The 26,986-nt window shown below is 36.5% G+C and overlaps 1 protein-coding gene across 6 annotated transcripts in view; it reads right to left on the minus strand.

Annotated features, from left to right (window-relative positions):
- LOC142344801 (uncharacterized) overlaps positions 1–26,986 on the minus strand; it is a 145,434-nt gene that overhangs the window by 21,096 nt on the left and 97,352 nt on the right. Inside the window, exons 1-2 of one of the 6 annotated variants that reach the window (XM_075396753.1) lie at positions 25,449–25,721; positions 24,683–24,952 (exon numbers count right to left, since the gene is read on the minus strand). The exons of 3 other annotated variants lie outside the window; for them this stretch is intronic. In XM_075396753.1, the coding sequence (XP_075252868.1) occupies positions 24,683–24,739 (57 nt within the window). In that variant the 5' untranslated portion in view covers positions 24,740–24,952; positions 25,449–25,721. 2 more of the 6 variants (XM_075396755.1, XM_075396752.1) reach the window with 2 other exon arrangements.

Consider the following 26,986-nt stretch of genomic DNA (forward strand, 5'->3'; position numbering starts at 1 on the left):
TAAATATGCATTAGAGGGGGATGGTAAATCCAGATGCATTCAAATAAATCAATCTCAGGGGAATGGGCTAGTGGGGAAAAGAGGGAGGGGGCGAGACAGAAATTAAATAGAAGCAGGAATCAATTTAGAAGATTAAAGCAAATGCCACTACAGGAAGAAGGTGTCTGCTCCAGGCCAGCATAGCAATACATAGATAGATAATACATCATACCAGGCTAGACAACAAAGGGCAGACTCAAAGACCGAGAACGAGCCAGCATAGCCGAGAACGCAAGAAAAAACGGGTGTATGGTACAAGGCGAGAACTCGATTAGGCGAACCAAATTTTTGTCAACATTCGGCACTTAAGGTCAGCACTTTAAGCTATGACGTGGTCAAGTGGCATTAACATTGCCGAATCCTGGCTATTGTCACTCTTGGTTTAAACTTGCCAAATAGCCAAAACGGGTCTTCGTTTACTTGCCAATTTTAAATTAATTCAAAATAAATAAGAATATATCAAATACTACCATTTATCAAAAGACCGCGACATCTATCGTCATTGCATCTTTGATGCTCTGAATACTATCGACGCTTTTATTTGATATCAGATATTTGATATTTCCACACCAGAATGGCAAGCATAACTTCAATATCCTACATTAAAGGGAAGTAGAAATGGGAAAATTCATAGACACCATTATGTAATAAAAGGTTCATCGAACTGAGCAGATGAATCATCAAAGCGGTTTGAAGGAAAGACTGGAAATTGAAGTCACCTTTATAATCTGCCGATCTGGGAATACCCTCCATTTTGGGTCTACAAAGCCTGCCTTAGCTGTACGTAATTCCGCAGAACAGGTACCAATTGACACAGGTAAATTTGCCCCGTCGTGTAGGGGTAATCCATTTTCTATTCGCAAACATGGACAGAGCGGAGTATTTTACGGATTATACATAGCTTATAGTTCTACGAGTTTGAAATCGTACTTGTCAATAGTATGTGTAAAGTTAAAATAATGACTTTCTGCAAAAGAATATACACAACACCAATATTGTGGATTTCTTTGTTCAAAAATCTTGTCTCCATAACCCACAAAAATGGTTGTTTCCAAACAAACAAAATCAAGAGGCCTAAAATTGAATTGTAGCGATGCATTACCGGTTCTGTGGAGATGAATGAAGATCCAAAGACACTTATGACATTTAATGATTACAAACATTATGTGGAAAAATCTTTACTCAATGCATTAAAGAGAGGCGATGTATCTATCTATAGAGCCAAAAAAACTCTTGACAATCCTAATTTTAACTTTTCACTGATACCCCCTGAAGAAATCTTCTGTTTATAGCACTCATTTTAGCGTCTTAAAAGCATACTTTATCTATCAATTTGCTGTTCAGAAAACAAATAACTAATAAATCAATTTGTTGTCTAGAAAATGAAAGGGGCACATTGGTTGAATCGATAATCAGGAATTGTTAATCAGAACCAATTAATAGACAAGAATTAAGAATAGAACATCGTCGATGATCGCAAAGCAAAGCAGAAAAATCGGATCTTTTCTGCTAGCTCCCCCCCCCCCCCCCCCCCCAGCCTTATAAAGCCGTTAAATTTGCACCCCCCAAAATCTAAGTTTTCGCGAATTGTGAGAGCGATATTTGCAATTCATTGAAATAAGAGTGTCTAGGTAGATTCAAGGCACTTTTAGAATAGTTTCCTTAAGAAGTTTTAAAAAATCAAGCCCTTATTGTAGCCAAAAACACCAAAAATGATCTAATACAGAAATTTTATTGATGCTTACGTTATATGCAACAAATTTTGGTTGAATGTGTAATACTTTCAAACCATAGCTGTGCTAGCTTTTAGTAAATGCATATTGCTCATATATGTTCACGTATAAGATTACGTAGCTTTAACAATATGTTTACACATTTATAAATGGGGGGTGCCTAACTAAGCGGGGGGGGGGGGCGCTAGCAGAAAAGATCCGAAAAATCGATCAACTTTCTCTTTTCCCTCAAACGTTCCAACACTTGGGAATATCGTAACACGAAAGGAGCAACGCAATCAAAAAAACAGTCCAGTTAAGCTGCAAAATCGTGCGCGTATAATTAAGGGTATGTGGGCTAACCTCCCGAATAAGCAGAGCAGGAATGTTTATTACAGAAAAGACTATTTTTGAAGAGCACAGAACGGATTGAACAGAAAATCAATGCCAAAAAATGTGAAAAATTCATGTAAACATGAGTCTAAAAATTACTTTACCCATTCAGTGAATAAAAATTTGCCAAATAACCTTTTTATCTTCCCAGATTATAAAACATAGCAATTCCAATGTTGAGTTTTATATCAATGACGCACATCTCAAAGAACCTCAAAGATTCAGAACAATTTGAATAATCGATGTTTGGTTCTTAACGGCATGATCGAATTTGACCAAGTTCAGGAGTATACGATGTCACGCCCCTATTTCGTACCTCATATTTACGCGATGTTTTCCTGAGTAAAGCCCTAAATATCCTTAATTAATTACTATATATTGGTTTATATTTAAATTGTTCTCAAGGCCATATTGCTCTGTATTTCCATCTAGGACTGAAATCCCTAATTTGTTAATATTCTTTGAAATCAACCACAGAATGGCAGATTACTGATAAACATACTACTTACCCAAAAGTCCTAATGTTTACCTTTTTAAATTAGATGAGGATTAAATTGTATAATTGGGTAAATACTGTAAAAAGAACAGCTGTACTTGGTGAAGCAATTATGCCGCTAAAGTATGGTGCTATTACGGAAATTTATAAGTACCTAATCAACATCAAAAGAGGTACAGAAACCGGAAATAGTCCAATTTGAAGATCACTGAATATTTAAGAGGCAACGATACCGCTCAAGGTACAAACCTGCGGAATGATCGAAACACAACAGCGGAGAACCAGCCAGGTTATCACAATAAAACTAGTCTTGAAATGTTCTTGAAATCTTAAAATACCTCTTATTCTGAAACCGGCAAATTGAAAGAAATAACTCGAAACAAATTTTTTTAAATACCAAGTCAGAATAAACACTGAGAAATCTTAGAGAACACTAGTGGATAAACGGTAGTGGACAAAACACGCATCCGATCCGCTCAAACTAAGGCTATTACTAGCTAATTGTATTGTAACTATATCTGCGAAAATCGCACTATGGAACAACTATAAAAGTCCTTGTAAAATAACAACTATCCCAGTTAATCACTCTGAACATTAACACTCTGAACTCAAAGTAATATTTTATAAAATTTAGTGCGTAACATGAATTTAAAGATAGACATAAAGTTTAACGTTGTGATTAAAAACTGGATACTAGACCAGCAAAGTGTTTAAAAAATACTTCTCAAATATAAACTACAAAAAATGTCCAAAAATTCAAAATACGTTTTTTTTCCAATCAGAGCACTTTTGATACAGGTAACCATCTGTTTTGTCCAATATTGCAAAGTGTTTATTTTCATCTATATATATTGAATGACTTTGTGTGTGTTCCTTGTGTTTCTGTATTTTTGTTCTGGTACTGACAAATTAAATTATTAGTATAGAAACTCCGAAACAATAATTCTGAGCTTTGCCTAGCTTTCCTTCTCATCAACTCTTATCAATAAAAGTGCTGATTTTCTGAACTGAACAAAAAACACGTAGATTATAGGCGTCTCCTTTCCACATCGGCACCAAAACTTTAAAAACGGCCAGACTCGGTACGCTACTTATGACAAAAAATGAAGTAAATCAGACAACCATAATTACGACTAGCTTAAGGTAGCAAAAAAGAAAAGAGGCTTTTACCAATTCGTTACAAATTTTGGTCCGCTAAAATAATTTTTGTTTTTATGAACGTAGTATCACTAAATCTCTAGGCCTAAAAATGTTCAAAACTAACCTAGTAAAAACCAATTTTGAAAATTTTAATGGATTTTGTTTGCACTCGAACGAAGCTGGAAGCAATTGTAGGCGGGGTGTCTATTTCATGCGAAGTATTTGCTGTGCCGATTTCAATATAAAATTTGTTTTTTTCCTGACCCCTTGAACTAACAGTTTACTAGTGACAAACAATTTAAAGGAAGCGCCGAATTACAAATCATTTTTTATTTTTAAATCAAAGCAGTAGTGGCCAAAAAGCTCTAATAATGTCAGCTCATGACCATCAATGAACTTACTCTCCACAATATCAACCCCGAGCCAAATTAAGTTATAATAGAATCTACTTCTTACCTGTCATTTGAGAAGAATTTCGAACACCTTAGTAGGGCATGTTTGTGTGAGTTTGTACGAATTTGATCAAAAATTGATTTTCTAACTTGCCGGACGAAATTCTATGGCCTCGGATATACTAACAAACTCAACTAACAAAAACAATAGTGACCAACAATCAACAGAAAGCCGGCGAAAAATAAAATTAAAACTCTAACGTAACTGAAAAAACGAAATTGCATTTCTCATCGTCTGTACAACTCTACACCCCTGAAATGTAAGTTGAAACATAGAAATCCAAGTTGAAAAGTGGAAACATAACGCAGATAGCAAAGCATTTGAAGATGTGAAAAAACATTGCATATCCTATGAAATATGAATGACTGGTTTTCTATAGAATTCAATTAGCGCACTCATATTATTCCGAAGTACCCCTAAAATGACAGGAAACGAAAAAAAAAACAATTTGACGCGAAAAAAATGCGACAATCCTATTAAGTTCTAGTTCAACAATGGAGTTAGATGATAAACTGATGATCGCTGATATTTTTTAACACAAAAATGGGGTGAAGTTGTTACAGAAGATAGATATTAATATTAAAATTGAAAAATGTCTTAAAAAACCTACGCAAAATAAATAAAAAATTATTCATGCAGGCAAAACAATCTGCAAAAAAGATCAATTGAAAGAGAGCTAAGAGATCTTTGAAACCCCCTCTATTTGTTAAGTTTGAACTCAAAATTATTGAGAGATTGCACAATCTTTGCATCTGTGTCAACAGATACAAGTGGAGATGTTCGCAGTTTGAAAAAAGACTACTGTCATGAAAAAAAGTTTAATTTTATCCAAATTTTGGATTAAATTTTGTGGACTTCATTTTAAGAATGAATTATGCGAGTGGTTAGTGATGTCGATATAGTTTTCAGCACGACTGTGTGGGTCTTTAGTGCTAAGTGTTAGGAAAATCTGAGCGCAATGGTTTTTGTCGCCGAAATGTTTTTCGAAAAAAAAACGATTTCCGTATATGTGGTAGAACAACCAACCGACACGTAGAAGAGAGCGCAATGTTTAACTCGAAGACAACCGAGATTGATCAAACTATCTTTTCCGACATAGTCTCTAATCACTCCCATTTGTAGGGCGCATGGGGTGACAGACCAAATTGGATTGTTTTTTTTTTCAAAAAAAAATTACTCTTTCAATATGTTTTCTAGCCCCTTACCGTAAAAGGTAATTTTGTTACAAACAAACATGTAAATCTCAACAACGAAACCTATGCAATGTCTTTAGCGTAGTTTTCACTTCTCATCGCCTAAAGTTGGACATTGCTTTTTAAAAAGCAGTCTCTTTAGGGGCTGGTTAATATTACTGTCTCGGGGACTGGCTGTTTTCAGTGGCTTGGTTCTAATAAGACTACCCAGATTCTGGATATAGTTCTGATCACACCGTAGAGGCTCTGTTCAGATTATCCAGATCATATCTCCAGACAAGAAAGACTCTAAACTGCTCTGATCAGACCATGCAGTCGTGATGCGGCCCTGATCAGACTTTCCAGGCCGTAGCATTGGTGCCAGAATCTGGATTTCGCTTTACCCGCCTGTGTGCCACCTAAGTTGGTCTGATCAGCTGGCTTAACTGGGTCGCGCACCTCTACTTGGGAACAGCGTGGAATCGGAGACAACCCATTTGGACAAAATTAAACAAAATTATTTTTATCCGAAGATGAAATGAAACAAATGCAACAGATTGTCAAAACAGGGCGATAGAGACGATATGAAGCATTTTGCCAAACAAGGCAAAGTTTGATCACGGAAATTTAACTGCCGATTAGAAGCATGATTACAGAGCTTCTTTGCTGTCAGAAATGGCCAAAGTGACCCAAAGTTACTTTCTCCGAACCTCTTCGAGAGCCATTTACTTTTATAGCAAAATAAGGAAGCGAAATATGTCAGCTAGGATGAGAATTACATCTTGCAGCAATTTGAGCTGTTACATGTACAACAAGCGCTATGCTCTCCATTAAACAAAAAAACAAAAAATACTTATAACGCACTATTGAACAAATTATGAACCAAAACTTTAAAAAAGGCCAGACTGGGTACGCTACTTATGACAAAAAATGAAGTAAATCAGACAACCATAATTACGACTAGCTTAAGGAAGCAAAAAAAGAAAAGAGACTTTTACCAATTCGTTAAAAATTTTGGTCCACTAAAAAAAATTTTTGTTTTTATGATTGTAGTATCACTAAATCTCTAGGCCTAAAAACGTTTTTTTCCTGACCCCTTGATCTCAGGTGATTTAAACTGCTCTGAGTAAACAAAACAGTTTACTAGTGACAAACAATTTAAAAGAAGCGCCGAATTACAAATCATTTTTTATTTTTAAATCAAAGTAGTGGTGGCCAAAAAGCTCTAATAATGTCAACTCATGACCATCAATGAACTTACTCTCCGCAATATCAACCCCGAGCCAAATTAAGTTACAATAGAATCTACTTCTTACCTGTCATTTGAGAAGAACTTCTAAAACCTTAGTAGGGCATGTTTGTGTGAGTTTGTACGTATGTCCGCGAATTTGATCAAAAATTGATTTTCTAACTTGCCGGCCGAAATGCTATGGCCTCGGATATACTAACATACTCAACTAACAAAAATAAGTGACAAACAATCAACAGAAAGCGGGCGAAAAATAAAATTAAAACTCTAAGGTAACCGAAAAAACGAAATTGCATTTTCTCATCGTCTGTACAACTCTACACCCCTGAAATGTAAGTTTAAAAAAGAAACATAACACAGATAGCAAAGCATTTGAAGATGTGAATAAACATTGCATATCCTATGACTGGTTTTCTATAGAATTCAATTAGCGCACTCATATTATATTATTCCGAACTATCCCTAAAATGACAGGAAACGAAAAAAAAAACAGTTTGACGCGAAAAAATGCAACAATCCTATTAAGTTTTAGTTCAACAATGGAGTTAGATGATAAACTGATGATCGCTGATATTTTTTAACACAAAAATGGGGTGAAGTTGTTACAGAAGATAGATAGTAATATTAAAATTGAAAAATGTCTTAAAAAACCTACGCAAAATAAATAAAAAATTATTCATGCAGGCAAAACAATCTGCAAAAAAGATCAATTGAAAGAGAGCTAAGAGATCTTTGAAACCCCCTCTATTTGTTAAGTTTGAACTCAAAATTATTGAGAGATTGCACAATCTTTGCATCTGTGTCAACAGATACAAGTGGAGATGTTCGCAGTTTGAAAAAAGACTACTGTCATGAAAAAAAGTTTAATTTTATCCAAATTTTGGATTAAATTTTGTGGACTTCATTTTAAGAATGAATTATGCGAGTGGTTAGTGATGTCGATATAGTTTTCAGCACGACTGTGTGGGTCTTTAGTGCTAAGTGTTAGGAAAATCTGAGCGCAATGGTTTTTGTCGCCGAAATGCTTTTCGAAAAAAAAAACGATTTCCGTATATGTGAGTAGTATATCGTGAGCAAGACAGGGGGGGTAAAAGGAAGTACCTATGTATTAAGATTAGGTATAGCCCATTTTCGCTCAAATTCCAAGGAAGTACCTCACAGCATGATACCCAAGCTGTTCACACGAGGGGGATTAGCAAGTTAATCCCTTAATATTAAATTAGGTCATTTACTCATTCCCATATTGCACTTAATAATGTAAATTTTCAAAGTCGTACCTCACAGCATGACACCCAAGCTGTTCTCTCAAAGGGGATTAGTTAGGTAATGTTTTCATTTTAAATTAGATAGGGTGACTCATTTACACTTACGTACGGTTTACGTGATTTTCAAAAGTGTACCTCACAGCATGATACCCAAGCTGTTCACACGAAGGGGATTAGCAAGATAGAACCTTACAACAAATTAATAAGGTCATTGACCCTCTACCATATTGCACTTTACTAATGTCAATTTTCAAAAGTGTACCTCACAGCATGACACCCAAGCTGTTCAGACTAAAGGGATTAGCGAGACAGTGTCTTAACAACAAATTAATAAGGTCATTGACCCCCTACCATATTGCACTTTAATAATGTAAATTTTCAAAAGTGTACCTCACAGCATGACAACCAAGCTGTTCACACTAAAGGGATTAGCAAGATAGTGCCTTAACAACAAATCAGTAAGGTCATTGACCCCCTACCATTTTACACTTTAATAATGTAAATTTCCAAAAACGTACCTCACAGCATAATACCCACGCTGTTCGAACGAAGGGGATTAGCTATAAAATGTTTAATTATTAAACTAGATATGATGACTCACAGATATGTACGACTTAAGTGATTTTCAAAAATGTACCGCACAGCATGACACCCAAGCTGTTCACACAAAGGGGGATTAGCTAGGTAATGCTTTAATTTTAAAAAAGATAGGATGACTCATTTACACTTATGTACAGCTTACGTGATTTTCAAAAATGTACCTCACAGTATGATACCCAAGCTCTTCACACTAAAGGGATTAGCAAGATAGTGTCTTAACAACAAACTAATAAGGTCATTTACCCACTCATTCCCATATTAACAAAAAAGTACAATTTTTTATTTTTGATTTTTACAGATTTTTGTGCAATTTTTTGTTTAAAATAGTGTTTCACTGTGTCGTTTTAAACTGAAGTTCCAATTGTTCCAAACTGAAGTTGTATTATTGTTTTGAAAATGTACATTTCTTATTTTTTCAGCCAATCAAATAATCTGTCAGATCTGATTTTGGAATGTTGATGCTGAAAAACATTATCGATTCATTTTGTCTTTTGTCTTGGTTGAAAATAAGTAGCCTAAAAAAAATGCAAAATACTCCAATTCTTCCTTTACTTCCTTCAACATCTTTTCTTTCTACTTTTCATTCAGATTTAGATTACGTTCCCATCACGGAAGCATCAATATTTAAAACGGTAGTAACCGATAACAATTTGGAATTATCTTTTGAGGTGGATTGCACTAGAGTAACAATTAAAACTCAGACAACTAGCTTGACACTTCCGAAGGATTTGTGGAGAACTTTAGAGGCAGCTAGACATCATAACCTCCACCTAGCCGAAGAAAAAGTCAACAATTCATTGCTTTCTCTCCAAACTTATTTTCAAACCATTGAAAGAATTCGAAAAGAACAAGGGTTTCACCCGTTGAAAGACAGCAAAGGAATTATGTTCCCGTACTCTCGTTACATAAATCACTACGGTGTTTGGTGGTTAGAAGACATGTTCTCCAAGCATGCTGACTCATTTTCTAAAAAACCAGAAGCCTTCAATCTGCCCGATTTCAAAGACCTTATTCTTCCTCCGATCCAGGAAAATGACAATGATGAGAGTCAATCATCTCATCAAAATATTCCTTTCTCGAACTATAGGTGTTCTCCAATAGAATAGAGAGATACCTCGCTTTTGTTCGATGCTAAATTCACCCTCACGTGACTAAACATAGAAAACTCATCTTTGACATCACGTGATGTTACTAAAAATAGAAGTGACATAACTATTACGTCATGATGCACACACTATTTTCATTGGTTACGAATTATTTTATAACATCTCATTGGATACGAAGTTTATTTTTCGCTACTGTTCTCGTTCTTTCTTAAATTTCATTGGTTCAAGATATCAAGCCCTTTCTTGAAGACAATTCATTCATTTGTTTCTTTCCACTCTCAATATTCAGTTACCCTTGTATACCCAACTTTTCTACTTTAAAAACTCATTTTTACTTACTGATGGATCAAAGCTCAGTCTCGCCTAATTCCAAAAAACAATTCTCCTTTCCCATCCGCAAACGAGATTACAAAGGAAAACCAGTTGTTCCCTCACCACAATTGGAATACCACAATGAGAGCATGTTTTCTCTATTTAAAGACAACAACGATAAAAAAGACAACACCGACCCAAAACCAAATGAGGAGCACGATGGAAGAAACAACTGTTGGTCCTTTCAAGAATACGGGAACCGGAAGTTTCAAATCAGCATCCCAGAGGAAACAATCAACTCAAACTCCAACTGGACTCACTTGAAAGTATTTCGCGAAAATGTGGAAACTGAATATATTCTGCATCAATTTCTGATGCTATCGGCCAGAGAATTGAAGCTTGTTATTGAAAAGATACCTGAGATGATAAAAGAAGCACTACTGTTCGAACCTACTGTAGGTACTGCGAAGCTGGTGATTGACGAAACTGTGTTCCAACCAACTGATGTTGAGGAAAAAGCAAAATTTGATGTGTTCTGGGAGGTGAGTGAGACTGCTCGACGGAAGGTGTGTGTGACTAGAATATTTTTCCAAGATGATCCGAATCGATGTTATTTCACAATCAAGCTGTTCACACGAGGGACTGAAAAGGACAGTTTTAGAAGGAAAGGCTTTCTTTCGGTCAGAATTGGCGAGATGGAGAAACTACACAGAATGAGCGATGAAATTATTTCAGTGCTGAACAAAGTCAAAAACCAAAAAAGATCGCAAAGTGCATAAAAGTAATTGTAAATTTTTTATATTGTATGTTGTGATGTTTGTATTTAATCACTTTTTAAAATTTAATGTTCCAGTACAGTTGCTTGATATGAACATTGAGGAAATTGTAGCGTTAGAGAAAGAAATCAGTAAACTTTTTGTTGGAAATACAAAACGCAAAAATTTTTTTTTGGCTGTCTGTCGAAGCTTGAACAAAAATGTAGATCTGGATAAAATCAACAGAGAAACTCCGTTTGGGGGACTAATAGGAGTTGGCGACTCAAAGTTAGAAAAACTTCTCAATTGGTCAAAAATTTTTCGATTACATGCTACATTTCATGATGCCGCAGGATACCTGAAAACAAATCTAAATATTGGCCCTGGATATTGTTACGTTGTTCCATTTTTTAATTCTATATTGAATTTTTGTTTCTAGGGACATATAACAGGTCTTGCATTTTGTTGTTTTTTGAAAATGTCATCAAGATTCCAATTTATCAAAGTGTGAATCATTATTTCCTAAAGACGAACAAAAATCAGTTGCTCTCTAATGACAGATCATCTCAATCACGCATCTGACTTTATTTTTGATAATAACAATCAGGAAAGACCTCCTTGGAAAATCTGTGGTCGCACTTGCTCTCGAACAGCTTTTTTGTCAATATTTCAGTGCTTAGTTGTATTAGTACTGCTTCTGTTTTCAATTATTAATCTTATTTTTGCTAGAACTTGTGACGAACGAACAGTTTGGATTGCTATTCTTTCAAGTGCCGTTGGTTATATACTTCCTAATCCCCGAACATAAAATGAACAAAATCATTTCAACAAACGAACGAATTTTCATGTATCTTGTTGGTCCTTCCGGATCTGGAAAAACGGTTTTTATCAGTGATATGCTACGAATGAAAACTTTTCAGCCATCATTTGATCGAATTTTATACTTTTATAAGCACTTTCAGCCAATTTACGACACAATGATTCAATCAATTGCAGATATAGAATTCATTCAGGGAGTTGACTTTGATTTAATCGATAACTTACCCGCTGACGGTACTAAATATTTACTTATATTCGATGATTCATTAGACATTCTTTCCAAGTCGGAAAAATTCAACGGAATTGCGACAGCCGGTAGACATCGAAACCTAAATTGTGTATATATCAAGCATAATCTCTTCCACAAAAACAAAACTGGACGTGATGCCGAGCTGCAGACTACTCACAATGTTTTGTTCAAATCACCGAGAGATGTGCAGCAGATTGATATCTTGGGGAGACAGCTAGGTCTCGGAAGACAACTAAAACAGTGGTATGATGATGCAACACAAGAACCATATGGTCATCTTATGATTGATTTGAGACCATCTACACCTGATTTGTTGAGATACTGTTCAAATGTAACATCATTTCCCTCAGATTTCTTCGTACCGAACAGTCGTGCTCGTATTACTGATATTAATGATAAACGCACAGAACTATTATACTCTGAAGCTCTTTCGGAATCTCAGCAAGAAATTTCAACCCGCTTTCCTTCTAAATTGTGCTAAAGAGTTCATCAGATTTCTCTGTGAGTGTATTGTAAACTTGATTGAAGGAAACCTCACAGGAGTAAGAAAAAATCAGTTTGTTCGCTTCCAAAAACAACTTAGAAAGCTCACGTCAAAATCAACAACCCTCAATTCCAGAAGACTTATATTGGGCTCGAAAGCTGGAATAACAATATTAGGTTACATATATCAACCTTGTATGAACAAATTTTCAACTTTCTTCAATGAGTGAGGTCAGAAAGTTTGTTCTTGTTCCAAAAGAACTGTGGGAGTTCAGAAAAGGGAAATTACCGGAACCCTCCAGCGAGATCTATAAAAAGGAAGAAACTGTTTTTCCAGTTATCAAAAAAGCGAAAGAAGAAATTAGTTCCGAAAAAACCGATCGTCCACCTAAAGAACTTAAGACAGATCTGGAATTTCACTATAAGAACAGTCCCGAGACATTGAAGACTTTGAAAGAAATTTACGAAAACAAACGGTTGAAAGTTTCACTTTCCAATACAATTATTGTTGACAACGTTGACACTGGAGTTGATATAAAAACATTCCTTCATTCAATCAAATTGAAAAACGCTCCAGTTGATCCAAACTATTTCCTAATTCTTAAAGTTCTAAATCTGAGACCACATCTGGTTAAAAACAACATTTTGAGGACACAGTATGGCTCAGACTGGTTCAATTACAGTTTCAGATAGAATCAAATTGCAGAAGTTGTATAAAGGGAAGGGATCAACAGCTTTCGGTTCTATCAACAACCTAACAAAATCAAGTGGAATAAGTCGCGAGAAAGTTACAGAATTTTTACAATCAAAAGACTCTTATACGAAGTACAAAGGGATCAGAAGAAAATTTCCCCGGCTAAATGCGCATGCTCGCTATATTGATGAGATTTGGTGTTTGGATCTTGCACAAATGGATAAACTATCACAATGGAACCGAGGTATCAACTTTTTACTCGTTACTGTCGATGTTTTTTCTCGATTCTTGCGAGTAGAAGCATTACGAAGCAAAGGAGCAGAGGGTGTGAAAGCAGCTTTTATCAAAATGTGTTCGAAAAAGAACGAACTCAATTTCCCGAAAAAATTATGGCTAGATCAAGGAAAAGAGTTTTTTGGAGATATGGCCAATTTTTGCGAGGATGTGGGAGTCAAATATTATCACACTTATAGTGAAACAAAAGTAGCTTTTGGCGAGAGAGCTATACGAACCCTCAAAAACTTAATTTACCGCTACCTGGAGGAAAACGACACATTATCTTACATCAAAGACCTGCAAATGTTTGTTGACATCATCAACTCTAGAATAAATCGGAGTATTGGTTTGGCACCCAAAGATGTAGTAAATGCTGACTTTTTGACTGTCTTGTACAAGCGGATGAAACTACGAAAAAACAAGAAGCCTAATTTTAAAGTAGGTGATAAAGTTCGGTTGGTATTAGTAGGGCACAATTTTCAAAAAGGATATAAGCCTCACTATACACATGAAATTTTCCTAATTCGAAAAATAAACACTTTGGCTCCCTTCCCGACTTACTTTGTTGTTGATCAGAAAGGAGAAAACATTGATGGAATCTTTTACGAGCAAGAATTGTCAAAAGTTAAATAATCATTTTTCAATTAGTCGCGCTAGAAAATGGACGGTTACAATCTGCCTTATTTTAAAGGAGTTCCTCGTCAGAGAGGGCGTGGCTTTGGAGCCTTGGCTAGAACAGTCGCTAGAACAACTCTTCCAATTCTCAAGAAATACGTTTTACCTGCAGCAAAAAAAATTGGACGAGATGTAATCGAGTCAGCCATTCCCGAAATTGGAGGTGTTTTATCAGGACAGACTTCAATTAAAAAAGCAGTAAAGAAGACTGCGAAATCAACAATACGAAAACAAGTTGGTGGTGGTATGAAAAAGAGGAAAAACACGAGACAAAGTATCGTTCGGCAAAAAATTCGGAAAGACTTTCTGAAGAACCTTGACTAATCATTTTCCCAAACAAACGTCACATAGTACAGTCAAACATCATGAATTCGTTTTATCTTGAATTAGTATCCAACGCTTCCTCTCAAGTTTATCCTCAAAATACAATGGCTTCATTCACTAATTTTCTTCCCGACAAAATTGAACTAGATGGATCTTGGGAAGTAGCTTTAGTCGAAGTATCATATCCCGGTATATGTTATAACGTTGAAGGAGGATTGATGACCTTTCACTATGATGAGAAATTTAAGCATGTCTTTGCCATTCCACCAGCAGTTTTTAACTCTATGGATGAATTTGTAAAGAGTCTTACAGATATTCCCAAAAAAGCACGACATCCCAAAAACTTAGATCCTCAATTTTCCATCAATATCGACAAAAAAAGTCGAAGACTAACTTTTTGCAATAGAGAATCTCAAAATGTATCATTCAGCAAAAGTTTGGCTGCTAACTTGGGCGTTGAAGCTGACAAACCTGTTATGCCTTATTCGAAAAGATCATACAACACCAAGTCCTGGGCAACGGCAGATCTCCCTTTTGATATTACTGGAACACATACAGTTTTACTCTACTTGGATATAGTTGAACCCAATTCAGTCGGTGATGTGAAATGTCCTCTTCTACGCTCCTTTCCATTCAAACACCGAGAGTTCCATAATGATGAGATTAAGAGATCGCAAGTTCTGAGTTATCGCAGTTTCGAACACTTGAGATTCCATAAAGTAATCAAATCGAACTTCCACAGTATCCATGTAGAATTAAGAAACGCTGCTGGACACCTTGTTCCCGTCTTCCCTATTGGTCAAGTTCAACTTACTTTATTATTCCAGAAAAAATCTTGATCATTTCCTCAATTATCATTATAAAAAACGGTCGGCTAAAATGAATTCCTTATCTCACTCTATGCTCGACTTTTTTGGGAAAGTTCCAATTTTAGACCCAATTCTTTGGTCCAATGAACAACAAATATTTCCAACAAATTCCTTAAACGAGTCAACAATCGAATTTCAATTGGAAACTGATCGTAATATTTTCACTGACTTGCGATCTACTCGATTATTCATCAGAGGAAGGGTTATTAAAGGCGATCGAACACGTTTGCATAATGCCGAAGAAACATTATTGGTAAACAATGCTCTTCATTCACTTTTTTCTAATTGCGAAGTCTATCTAAACAATGAACAAGTTCACAGTGCCAATTCTCTTTATGCTCATCAAGCTTTTGTTTCTGCTGAGTTTTCAGGTACAAAAGGAACGAAGGAAAGCTTGTCTCAATGTCAAGGATATCGATACGAGATTGAGCCAAACGATTTTGCTAAAAGACCATTTACAGATGTTGTTTTTCAAAAAGATAAAGATGAGTTTACTTTTTACGGTCCGTTGGCAATAGGCCTATTTGCTTGTGAAACTTTACTTCTCCCAAATGTCAACCTCAAACTGAAATTGATCCGGTCTTCTCCAGCGTTCTATATGATCGATACTGGTGGACTGAACTCTGAGGCCTTAATTTTGGAAGCTTGCCTTTTTACTAGACAGGTAGCAATCTCAGATAACTGGATGAGGAGTTTCAAAAGCAGACTGCTTCGAGAACCTGCCATATTTTACTATAATGAAGAACTTCCAAAGACGTTTATTATTCCCGCAGGACAGAACCAGTTTATACAAGAAAATATATTTTCAAACAAACCAATTCGAATGATTGATATTGCTATGAATCTAAATAATGAGTTCAGTGGAACATACAACACGAATCCGTTCCATTTTCGTAAATTTGGTCTTCGGCAAGTTAAAATTGTGCGTGGGAATCAAACTATAGTCAACTTGAAAACAGAAAATCACGTGAGAGCTTATGCTGAAACAATGAAAGCACTCAAGTTTGATGATGACGGTCCTAACATTCAATACAAGGATTTTGAAAACCATTTTCATTTATTTTTCGATCTTACTTCAACACAGGAGGCCAATGTCGAAATGCATTTTCCTGATGTAGTTGGAGCAGGAATTCGTTTAGAGCTCTACTTTGCTAACAATTTGACCAATACTGTAGAATTATTCGTTAGTGGTGAACGTATAAGTTCAATTGCAATTGATAAGGAGGGATCAGTCACCAAAAATGGATAATCAACAACTCTTACATGTTGTCAACAGGTTCCCACACCTAAAGTTCAAATACCTCGGTTCCTTCCCTGCAGATCTTCGACCAAGATATTTACCTACAAACACGTTTTGTATAATCAACATAGATCCATCTACTCAACCGGGCTCCCACTGGATTTTGCTTGCGAATAAGAATGGAAAGTTGTTCTACGGAGATTCTATGGGAGAAATGTTGCAAAATTATGGTATCAAGACAAAATTAAACTTTGGTTCATTAGTACAGGAGAAACTCCAAGATTCAGAATTGTGTGGTTTATATGCTATTTATTTTGCACATGTGCTATTCTCTAAAGTTTCGTCTAAAAATTTAAATGATTTTCATATATTGAAGTTCTTTGCTGATGTTTTGTCAGTTTTGAAAACCAAAATCTTTAAATGTTTAAAAAATAATTCCTAAAATGATGCAAATGGTTTTCAAAACTTTCTATTGAGGTTTTGTAATTTTGTATTTAATTATTTGTATGTGTATTTGTATCTAATTCATTTATTTCAACAAAAAAAACGGCTTTTGTTAAAAAGAGATATTGGTAGGTAAACTGTGAATTAAAAACAGAGGCGATATAAATATAAGACTAAAGAAAACGAGTTATAAATCTAAAGGAGTAGTGTGAATACCATCTTCACAGACTTTACGCTTGGGATAAAAATATGACAGTCCCACTTTCTTTAGTTCATAGGTACAAACTTTCTTGTTGTCAACAACTCTGAAGCCACGATTTGTTGAATAAACTCGCTCCTCATTGAACAGAACTTTTCTGTACTTGTTTAGGGGCTCCTCAATGTTGCTCTTGTTAAGTCCTTTACTTGATAGTTTAACTGTGTCTGTTTCCTCATCGTAACAGCAATACGTCTTTGAACAAAGAGCAATCATTTCAGAGCATCTAAATTCTTCCTTAAAAAGTCCAGGAGTTCTCTTGTCGTAGGCAGCATGTTTTTTGCAACATTCTCGTGGGAAGAAATTGCTGCTGGAGTTTGCTGCAAAGTTATCATTGCAGTCGCTCTGTCTCATCCAGTACCACACTGATCGCATTTCCGGTCGAATGATTTCATCAATTTTTTCCTCACTAAGGGCCATGTAGAGACTGTCGGTATCCATTTCAATGAGTTCGTACTTGTTCTTATCACAGAAAGGGGAGAAGAAGTTGTATTTAAGTTGTAACATGGTGAGTTTGGCGTACTGGAGGATGAAGAATCCTACTATTATTGGTTCCTTATGCTCGATGCGTGTCTTGCTCATTTCTACCTCATATATCTGCTCTGGTAGCTCATTCATAGTCTTGAAAAATCTATTGTTAATAAATTTGTCCACCTGTGAGCCTTTCACGTACTTGGTGTTCGTATGTCGACTACGGTCCATGATCTGATATCCATACGAACTGTTTCCAATCAGCTTCATTGTCTCCGCAACGACTGTTGACTCCTTATTCTGGTCTCCTTCGCGGCGGGCATCGACAACATTCTGAACAAATGTCTCAAAGCAGCGCCGGGGAGTGTATTGGAGAAACCAAAAGACGTCTTTTAGGATCACACCTTTTTCTAGATAAAATAACAAAAGTGGTGTAATAACTGGTCCTCGTTCAAGCTTGAAACTGGAAATGAGCATTTTTCTGGGTCTGGGTAGTAATTTGTTGCGTTCTGCAAACTCTTTCATATGGTCCCCAATATCATCTCGTCCAACTTCACAATTCTTGAAAATTGGAGGAAAGTCTTCAAAGTACGGATACATTTCCTCTGGAACCTCAAGACTACAATCGACGACACCAAACAGTTCTCCACGTTTAATTTTCTCAATGAGCGAGTTTTTGTTCATCGATGGTTGGAAGGGATAATTTGACTTGAGAAAGTCTTTAACCCCTTTTGTGTTGTCTGTCCGACATTTCTTCCATTGACACTCCCAGATCTCTTCAACATTCAACCCCAATCCCTTCAGGTACTCTCTTCTATCATTGTCACGTTCTCTTCGCTTCAATCCGCTTTCTATGTCCTCGAAGAGAAGCGGTTTTTCCTCTTGACACGGACAAAAATGAAAGAAACAACCCATCGCTTCAAAAACCGTGTTGCAATGGTTACAAAACCCATCAACTAAATAAGGACCGAGCTTCTTTTGTTTCTTGTGTGTGAACTGGGTTTGTATTTTACAATTGGGGTGAACCTGTTGGAAGTAGTCCATGACCTGCTGTTCAAAGTAGCTTCTCCAGTTCCTGTTTGGATGAAATTTTTCGGTCTCTTCATTGTACTCCCACTTTGTATAGGGTCCTGTTGGCATCTCTTTTGTCATGGAAAAAGGGTACAACTGACTGGCATCTATTCCGACGATGGACTTGCAAACGTTTTCTGACTCTCGAATTTTTGTTTCACCAACTTTTGCATACCTTGTAAAGATAATTGAGGGTCCCCCTGTTAGCCACTTTCGAATGTAATTATCATATTCTTTATCCTTCCCACAAAACGGAAAAAAAGCTGCATCTGTTGACGAATGAAGGAACCGGTTTGCCAAGTTGGGAAGAGTGTAGCCCAACTTCAACATGTCTACTTGTCCTGAGTGGTAAAAACTGATCATTTTCTTCATAGCCTCAAGTGTAGGTTCGACATCTTTGTTATTGTACCACATGAGGAAGCCACGAAACGTCTGCATACCTTTTCTTTCCCATATATTTTGGAGCTCCAAGTAATTTTCTTCGGCATTTTGTGGAACTTTCTTGAGTCTCAACTTCTTCAAAATTTCATCCTGCTCCATTCCACCGTTTTTCAATTCCACAAACTTATCGTAATCGACTGAAAGAACGTTGTGATTCTTCAACTTGCTCCAAAAGCTGTCAATTGGTGGCAGTTGGGATACATTCAACTTCTCAATACTGTCGAACCATTCATAGGGGAAGAAACCTTTCTCTTCACTCGCTCCATAGGCTTTTAGGAAATTATCCAAAGTTGTCGCTCCTCCCAGGAAGTTTAAAATGTCCAGAAACTGTAGACCAAGAAAATTCATGCCAATATATTTATTCCCCATTCGAATCACTTTAGGAATAACGTTTTTTTCTAATAGGAGGTGATGCAGAAGATACTCTTTTATTAGGTTTAAATCATACCGAGAGCTGTTGAATCCGAAAACAGGTATGTTACTGAAATAATTTTCAAAATCTTGTCTCAATTTTGATATCACCCTGAGCTCGCTTCTCAGTCTCCTAATTTCAAGATCTTCGTCTTCCTCCACCTCGGGTTCAGCTTCGTTCTCAAATGAGTCTTCCGCTCCGGTGGGTACCTCCTTGTCTTTCAATGGAACCAGTTGTCGAAGAGCCCAATATTTTTCTTCCAATACAAGTACGAAATCATTGAGTTTCTCCCTCATTAGAAGCGTGCTCTTTTCCGCTATATGTTTTAAGTTGGACACAAAATCACGAATTAGTTGATTGGGATCTTCGTTGCAAATGAATATGGGGTCATCAAGTAGGTTGGAAGCTATCGACACGCTGATGGGAACATGTTTTCCAATCCATGAAGTCAAATCTGTGTTTTTGAGTGTACTGTCGGGGACTGTTATTGACTCAAAATCGAATACGATAAGATGAGAAAACAATCTCAGCTCTTGCGGAACAATAATATTTACATCTTCCAAACGTTCAAAAATAGTTTCAGATAACTGATAGGCTCCTGTTGGATATTTGTGTTGCGTGTTTTCTGAGCAGTTTTGCATGTGCCGCAATAGGTTGAAGGATCTGTCGAAAAACTGATCGCATACGTAGCATCGGAATTTTTTGAGGAACTTGTTGATGTCTGCTGTCCAACAAATGTGATTTTCATATCTCAGTAATGAAGTTGTCTTTGAACGTTTCATCGAGGAGCGACGAGTAAGTTCAGCAAACATTTCCGATTCTTCGTCAAAAAATATTGAGTAAACTTGAATATTTCTGTCAACTAGAGCCTCAAGAACAGGAATATCGTCTTCATGTATTCCTGGAAAGGTTTCGTCATCTCTCCTTGTCGCTGAGAGGAAATTCTGCATCAATTTCAACGTATTTTGCTGTAGCTCATCGCTGCCATGTAATTCATAGGCCAGTGCACGGAACATACACAAATTGTCTTGGTAAGGTTTGTTTTCGCAGTCAGATACAAAACATTTAACTATTGGATTCTTGACTAAGGCTGATGGAATAGGTTGTTCTATGCATCCTAGCGGAACACCACTAAGGAGAAATACAAAGAAAGTGACATTTGTAACACAATAAAACTTCCACTTTGTGTCTGGACGTTGATTAATTAGATTTGGTAAAAATTCATCTTGTCTCAGCATTGATTTAACATAATTGAGATCTGAGTCATCAGAGAGAACCATGGGATTTAGGAATACGGGGTTGTTATCTGCTGCGTAGTAGTAGCGAAATTCGTCAGGATTTTGCACACTCTGCAGCACGAATCCAAACGAAATATTGATTTTAGCTGAACTGGGTAACTCGTTGTAAACACAATCCAATTTGTCGATCACCGTTTCATGGTTGATCTCCATTATTTTGAAGTTGTGAACTTTCTTTCTGGACAATTCAAGAACCGAGTCTCTCAGAAAGTGTTGAACCGTTCGAAGTTCACTATGAAGAGCGGGAGAGTCTCCATAGATAGATAAGTCAACTTCCTCGTAGGTGCTAGGAGTTGAATGTTGGTGACTGTTTCGTTTGTGATGTAGAAGTTGATAATAAGTGGAGAAGGATAAGGGACAGCCCCTACAAGAAAACTTTCTCTTGATAATCAGAGATGGAGCATGTTTAGAGGCAATGTGTTTCTGCAATTTATCTTGGTCAGGAAATGACTGTGAGCATTGTGAACATCTTTTTGCGTGAAGCTTCTGATGTCTGCTCATATTGGATTTCATAATAAGCTTATTGCATGACGAACACTGTTCCTTTGGGTTAGAATTTCTGGGCATTTTCGCTGAAAATAAAAAATAATGTTAGATTGGAAGTGAGAAAGGAGGAGTAAAAACAATTGTTAAAATGAAAGTTGCGATGGAATAAAAATTTGTCAGAAGTTGGAATGATTATTGTACTCCACTGCACTCCATTCTGTAAATCAGAAAAATGAAAATAAAACGGAAATGAAATGTCCTTTATCAAATATGACGTAATTATGACGACATAATGACGTAATTGTGATGACAAAAAGACGTAACTATGAATACATAATGACGTAATTGTGACGACATAATGACGTAATTGTGACGACATAATGACGTAATTGTGACGACAAAGTGACGTAAATATGATGCCATTATGAGGTAATTATGACAACACTATGACCTAATTGTGACGTGCTATGATGTTATTGTGATGTTATGATTAATATTGACTATAAAATAGTGACTAATTGTCTAATCACCTGAGAATTTTATGATTTTCAATGGTTTTTTTAATTCAATAATTGGGTATATATTCCTACCTCAAAAACATTTTTAATAAAAAGTAAACTTACCAGTTTCTTTTTTGGATTTAAAGGTGAAGTGAAGTGTTGTATTATCTACTATAGGGGGAGGTTTTGGCTGGCTAAAATGGTCCAGTTTAAATACAGGAACAACGGAAGATTTCTATTAAATGAATTTATTTGCTTACCCGCTTCAACACTGCAAGTGTTCAACTTGAAACTGGCAACAAGGAGAAAGAAACAAAGACTATCTGAAAAAAATATAAATTTAAATATAGTTGTGATCAACTGATTTTTAGAAGTTGTTTGAAATAATGAATGGGAGTAGTGGCTTGGCAATAGGAGTAGTGGCTTAATAAAAGCAAGCTTACCAGTTTGTTTTTGGACTTGGAAGCGAAGTGAAGTGTTGCAATATCTACTATTTGGGGATATTTTGGCTGGTTAAAATGATCCAGTTTAAATACAGGAACAAAGGAAAATTTCTATTAGCTGAAATTGTTTGCTTACCCGCTTCAACACTGCAAGTGTTCCACTTGAAACTCTTCTTGCTGCAAGGAGAAAGAAACAAAGACTATCTGAAAAAATGATAAATTATACGAGAATTTTGACCAACTGATTTTTAGAAGTTGAATGAAATAATGAATAGTAGTGGCTAATATATGAGCAAGCCAAACTAATTTGTTATTGAGGGATTATCTTGCTAATCCCTTTCGTGTGAACAGCTTGGGTATCATGCTGTGCGGTACATTTTTGAAAATCACGTAAGTCGTACATAACTGTGAGTCATGATATCTAAATTAATATTTAAACATTTTATAGCTAATCCCCTTCGTGTGAACAGCGTGGGTATCATGCTGTGAGGTACACTTTTGAAAATTGACATTAGTAAAGTGTAAAATGGTAGGGGGTCAATGACCTTACTGATTTGTTGTTAAGGCACTATCTTGCTAATCCCTTTAGTGTGAACAGCTTGGTTGTCATGCTGTGAGGTACACTTTTGAAAATTTACATTATTAAAGTGCAATATGGTAGGGGGTCAATGACCTTACTGATTTGTTGTTAAGACACTGTCTCGCTAATCCCTTTAGTCTGAACAGCTTGGGTGTCATGCTGTGAGGTACACTTTTGAAAATTGACATTAGTAAAGTGCAATATGGTAGGGGGTCAACGACCTTATTAATTTGTTGTTAAGACACTGTCTCGCTAATCCCTTTAGTCTGAACAGCTTGGGTGTCATGCTGTGAGGTACACTTTTGAAAATTGACATTAGTAAAGTGCAATATGGTAGGGGGTCAATGACCTTATTAATTTGTTGTTAAGGCTCTATCTTGCTAATCCCCTTCGTGTGAACAGCTTGGGTATCATGCTGTGAGGTACACTTTTGAAAATCACGTAAACCGTACGTAAGTGTAAATGAGTCACCCTATCTAATTTAATATTAAAACATTACCTAACTAATCCCCTTTGAGAGAACAGCTTGGGTGTCATGCTGTGAGGTACGTCTTTGGAAATTTACATTATTAAAGTGCAATATGGGAATGAGTAAATGACCTAATTTAATATTAAGGGATTAACTTGCTAATCCCCCTCGTGTGAACAGCGTGGGTATCATGCTGTGAGGTACTTCCTTGGAATTTGAGCGAAAATGGGCTATACCTAATCTTAATACATAGGTACTTCCTTTTACCCCCCCCCCCCCTGTCTTGCTCACGATATACTACTTATGTGGTAGAACAACCAACCGACACGTAGAAGAGAGCGCAATGTTTAACTCGAAGACAACCGAGATTGATCAAACTATCTTTTCCGACATAGTCTCTAATCACTCCCATTTGTAGGGCGCATGGGGTGACAGACCAAATTGGATTGTTTTTTTTTTCAAAAAAAATTACTCTTTCAATATGTTTTCTAGCCCCTTACCGTAAAAGGTAATTTTGTTACAAACAAAGATGTAAACCTCAACAACGAAACCTATGCAATGTCTTTAGCGTAGTTTTCACTTCTCATCGCCTAAAGTTGGACATTGCTTTTTAAAAAGCAGTCTCTTTAGGGGCTGGTTAGTATTACTGTCTCGGGGACTGGCTGTTTTCAGTGGCTTGGTTCTAATACTACCCAGACTCTGGATATAGTTCTGATCACACCGTAGAGGCTCTTGAAAGGGGCTCTGTTCAGATTATCCAGATCATACCTCCAGACTAGAGAGACTCTAAACTGCTCTGATCAGACCGTGCAGTCTTGATGCGGCTCTGATCAGACTTTCCAGGCCGTAGCATTGGTGCCAGACTCTGGATTTCGCTTTACCCGCCTGTGTGCCACCTAAGTCGGTCTGATCAGCTGGCTTAACTGGGTCGCGCACCTCTACTTGGGAACAGCGTGGAATCGGAGACAACCCATTTGGACAAAATTAAACAAAATCTTTTTTATCCGGAGATGAAATGAAACAAATGCAACAGATTGTCAAAACAGGGCGATACAGATGATATGAAGCATTTTGCAAAACATTGCAAAATTTGATTACGGAAATTTAACTGCCGAGTAGAAGCATGATTACAGAGCTCCTTTGCTGTCAGAAATGGCCAAAGTGACCCAATTATTTTCTCCGAACCTCTTCGAGAGCGGTTTACTTTTGTAGCAAAAATAAGGAAGCTAAATATGTCAGCTAGGATAAGAATTACATCTTGCAGCAATTTGAGCTGTTATATGTACAACATGCGCTATGCTCTCCATTAAGCAAAGAAACAAAAAATACTTGTAACGCACTATTGAACAAATTATGAACTAAGGATTATAAAGGCGGGTAAACTGATCATGGAAAATTGATAACATAGAACACAAAACAATAATTGATTAATGATATTAGCCTTGTGACTAAAAATATGAGAAAAAAGGCTTAAAATAGCACTACTTACATTTGGATTAAAGTGGTAACCGTTGGATGACCCGTTGAAATAAAATGGGGAAGACATTTTATTGTATAAAATAAAAACAAACAATTCGTATCAACTAAAGTGAATAACTTTTCAACTTTTGCTGTAGATTAGTAAAAGCAGAGTCGTGTTTACGAATATCACAGCAATAAAAAGTAGGTAACTTCTCGATTAACACGGTCAACTTTTGAGAGAAAGAATGAATTTATTTCAAGCAGGGTTAAGATTCGCTTCAACTGATCGCGAGGGACGCTTTGAGTTAAGTTTGAAATAGTAACCTTAGACCGCTTTATGGCTATCACGCACTCTTAATCTACCACGCTATTTATTACGCAGGGTTTATAAATATTTATTTCCTTTTAAGGACCTACAAGTTAAAGAAAAACGAGACAATCGCCCGAGAATTGAATCAATTTTGGAACCCCGGGTTTTTGGAATTTCTAACGGCTGGGATATTAATTCTTTGGTAAATTTATTAACTTAGTAGCGGGCAAAATGTAGTTAAATCCCGTTGAGTTTATTTACGAGGCAACTGCTATTTTCAGAATTAAAAGTTGAAACCAAATTTTGGCTTGGAGTTATTTTCTGGATTACGTTATACGCTTTTGATTGCAATAGTTGAACACACTCACATGTAAATAGCGAGTAAACAGGAATAGACAGAGCGGCAATTATTCAACGCATAAAATTGTTTGTTTAGTCAACTAGAAATTTGAACAAAATCACATGATATTTGTGGTTCATTTACACTTTTAGTCAGGTAATTATTTGTGAAAAGCACAGAACAAAACGCCCCAAGTTGCTGAAACAGAAAACAATTAATAAAAGCAATGCTGTGCTAAATTGTTAAGCAGAAATATAATTTTTTTGATATCAGAAAAAAGCACAAGTTTTTTTAAAGCAGCTCTTTACAATTTACAATAAATGCGTGGACACAATTTGTGAGAGATTTAAGCATATTGAGCAGTCGATTTTAGCATTATAGAGACGGAAGGGGCTTTTACATGGACTGACTATGCACATTAAATGCCCTCTAAATAAGTCTGTCTTTGTTATTCCCTCTCGCTCTCAAGATTTCGCTTTTAATGGACGAATATTTCAGTAGAGCCGCACTCACACAACAACTAGCGAGATTCGAATGTCAAGGGAATTATTCGGGTCTTAGCCAGAAGGTTGTCATTCTTAGCTTACACTACTCCAAACCTACACTCACACTAGCCGAGAAATGTTAAGTTAAAATAGTACTTTTTGTTATTACTGTTCTGTAAATGATAACATACTACAGTGACTTATTTTTTGCTTTAACGTATATCTTGCTTTTATCTTTAGGCTGTTTTTCAATTCGTTCAAGCGCACTTGTTGCGTCGGTTTTTCTGATTACAATGTACATATACTTGGGCCCGACTAAAAAGTTCGTTCTCGGAATAGTCAGACAGTAGTCATGCTAGCCTGCAGATACAAAATATATTATTTGATAATATAAGGTATTTAAAAACATTGCACTACACGTAGGCGCAGTCTTGCTATATTATACGTGAAAACGCATTACACCGAGCCTAAACATTGGCAAACAAAATTACGCAGTGTAAAATTTCTTCACGTTGTTTTCACAACACAAGGCTGTGAAAATAATGTGAAAAACCAGTTAGTTGCTACCGGAATTTATTCAGAAAACGTGTCAGTTAGCGAGGCGTTATTTAGGTGTGAAAACTGAGAAATGACTGCATACAAGTACGGAAGGAACTACTCTCAAATTTAGCAGCAGCTCAAAAAACGGGAAAATGAGCCCCACTTCATTTGGGTTTACATGTAATAAACCCAGGGAGATTATGGTGGTTATAAATCTAATTAGTGGGCTTCTTTCGCTTCAATTCCCCCCTTATTTTGTCACACTCGGGGGGAAATACGTCTCATTTTTGGAAATCTTTTCCAGCTTACTCTTCCAGCAGTGACACCACGCAGCATACCAGATAGACACATGATAATGAACTCCAAAATCACAACCAGTATTTTAATTAGGTTACGCATGTATCCTCGCATTGTTGTGCAAACTAAATTTGATAGCTCATGATGGGGTAGAGGGCATGGTATGTTACAAGAGACAGGAGGGTGGGGGAGGGCTATAGTAATGTAGTTTATAACGGGAAGTCATTAATCAGTTCAGCAAGAAGCTCCGCATTGATATCCAGTGGACCAGCAATCAAGGTCTCAAATTGTCTTCAGGTCCAGAAAACTGCGGGATGACTACGGGCTCTTTTGATTGCATTGCTTTTTTATAGTTCCATA

This window comes from Convolutriloba macropyga, chromosome 8 (assembly GCF_964194025.1).
Source record: "Convolutriloba macropyga chromosome 8, txConMacr16.3, whole genome shotgun sequence".
Lineage (NCBI taxonomy): Eukaryota > Metazoa > Xenacoelomorpha > Acoela > Convolutidae > Convolutriloba > Convolutriloba macropyga.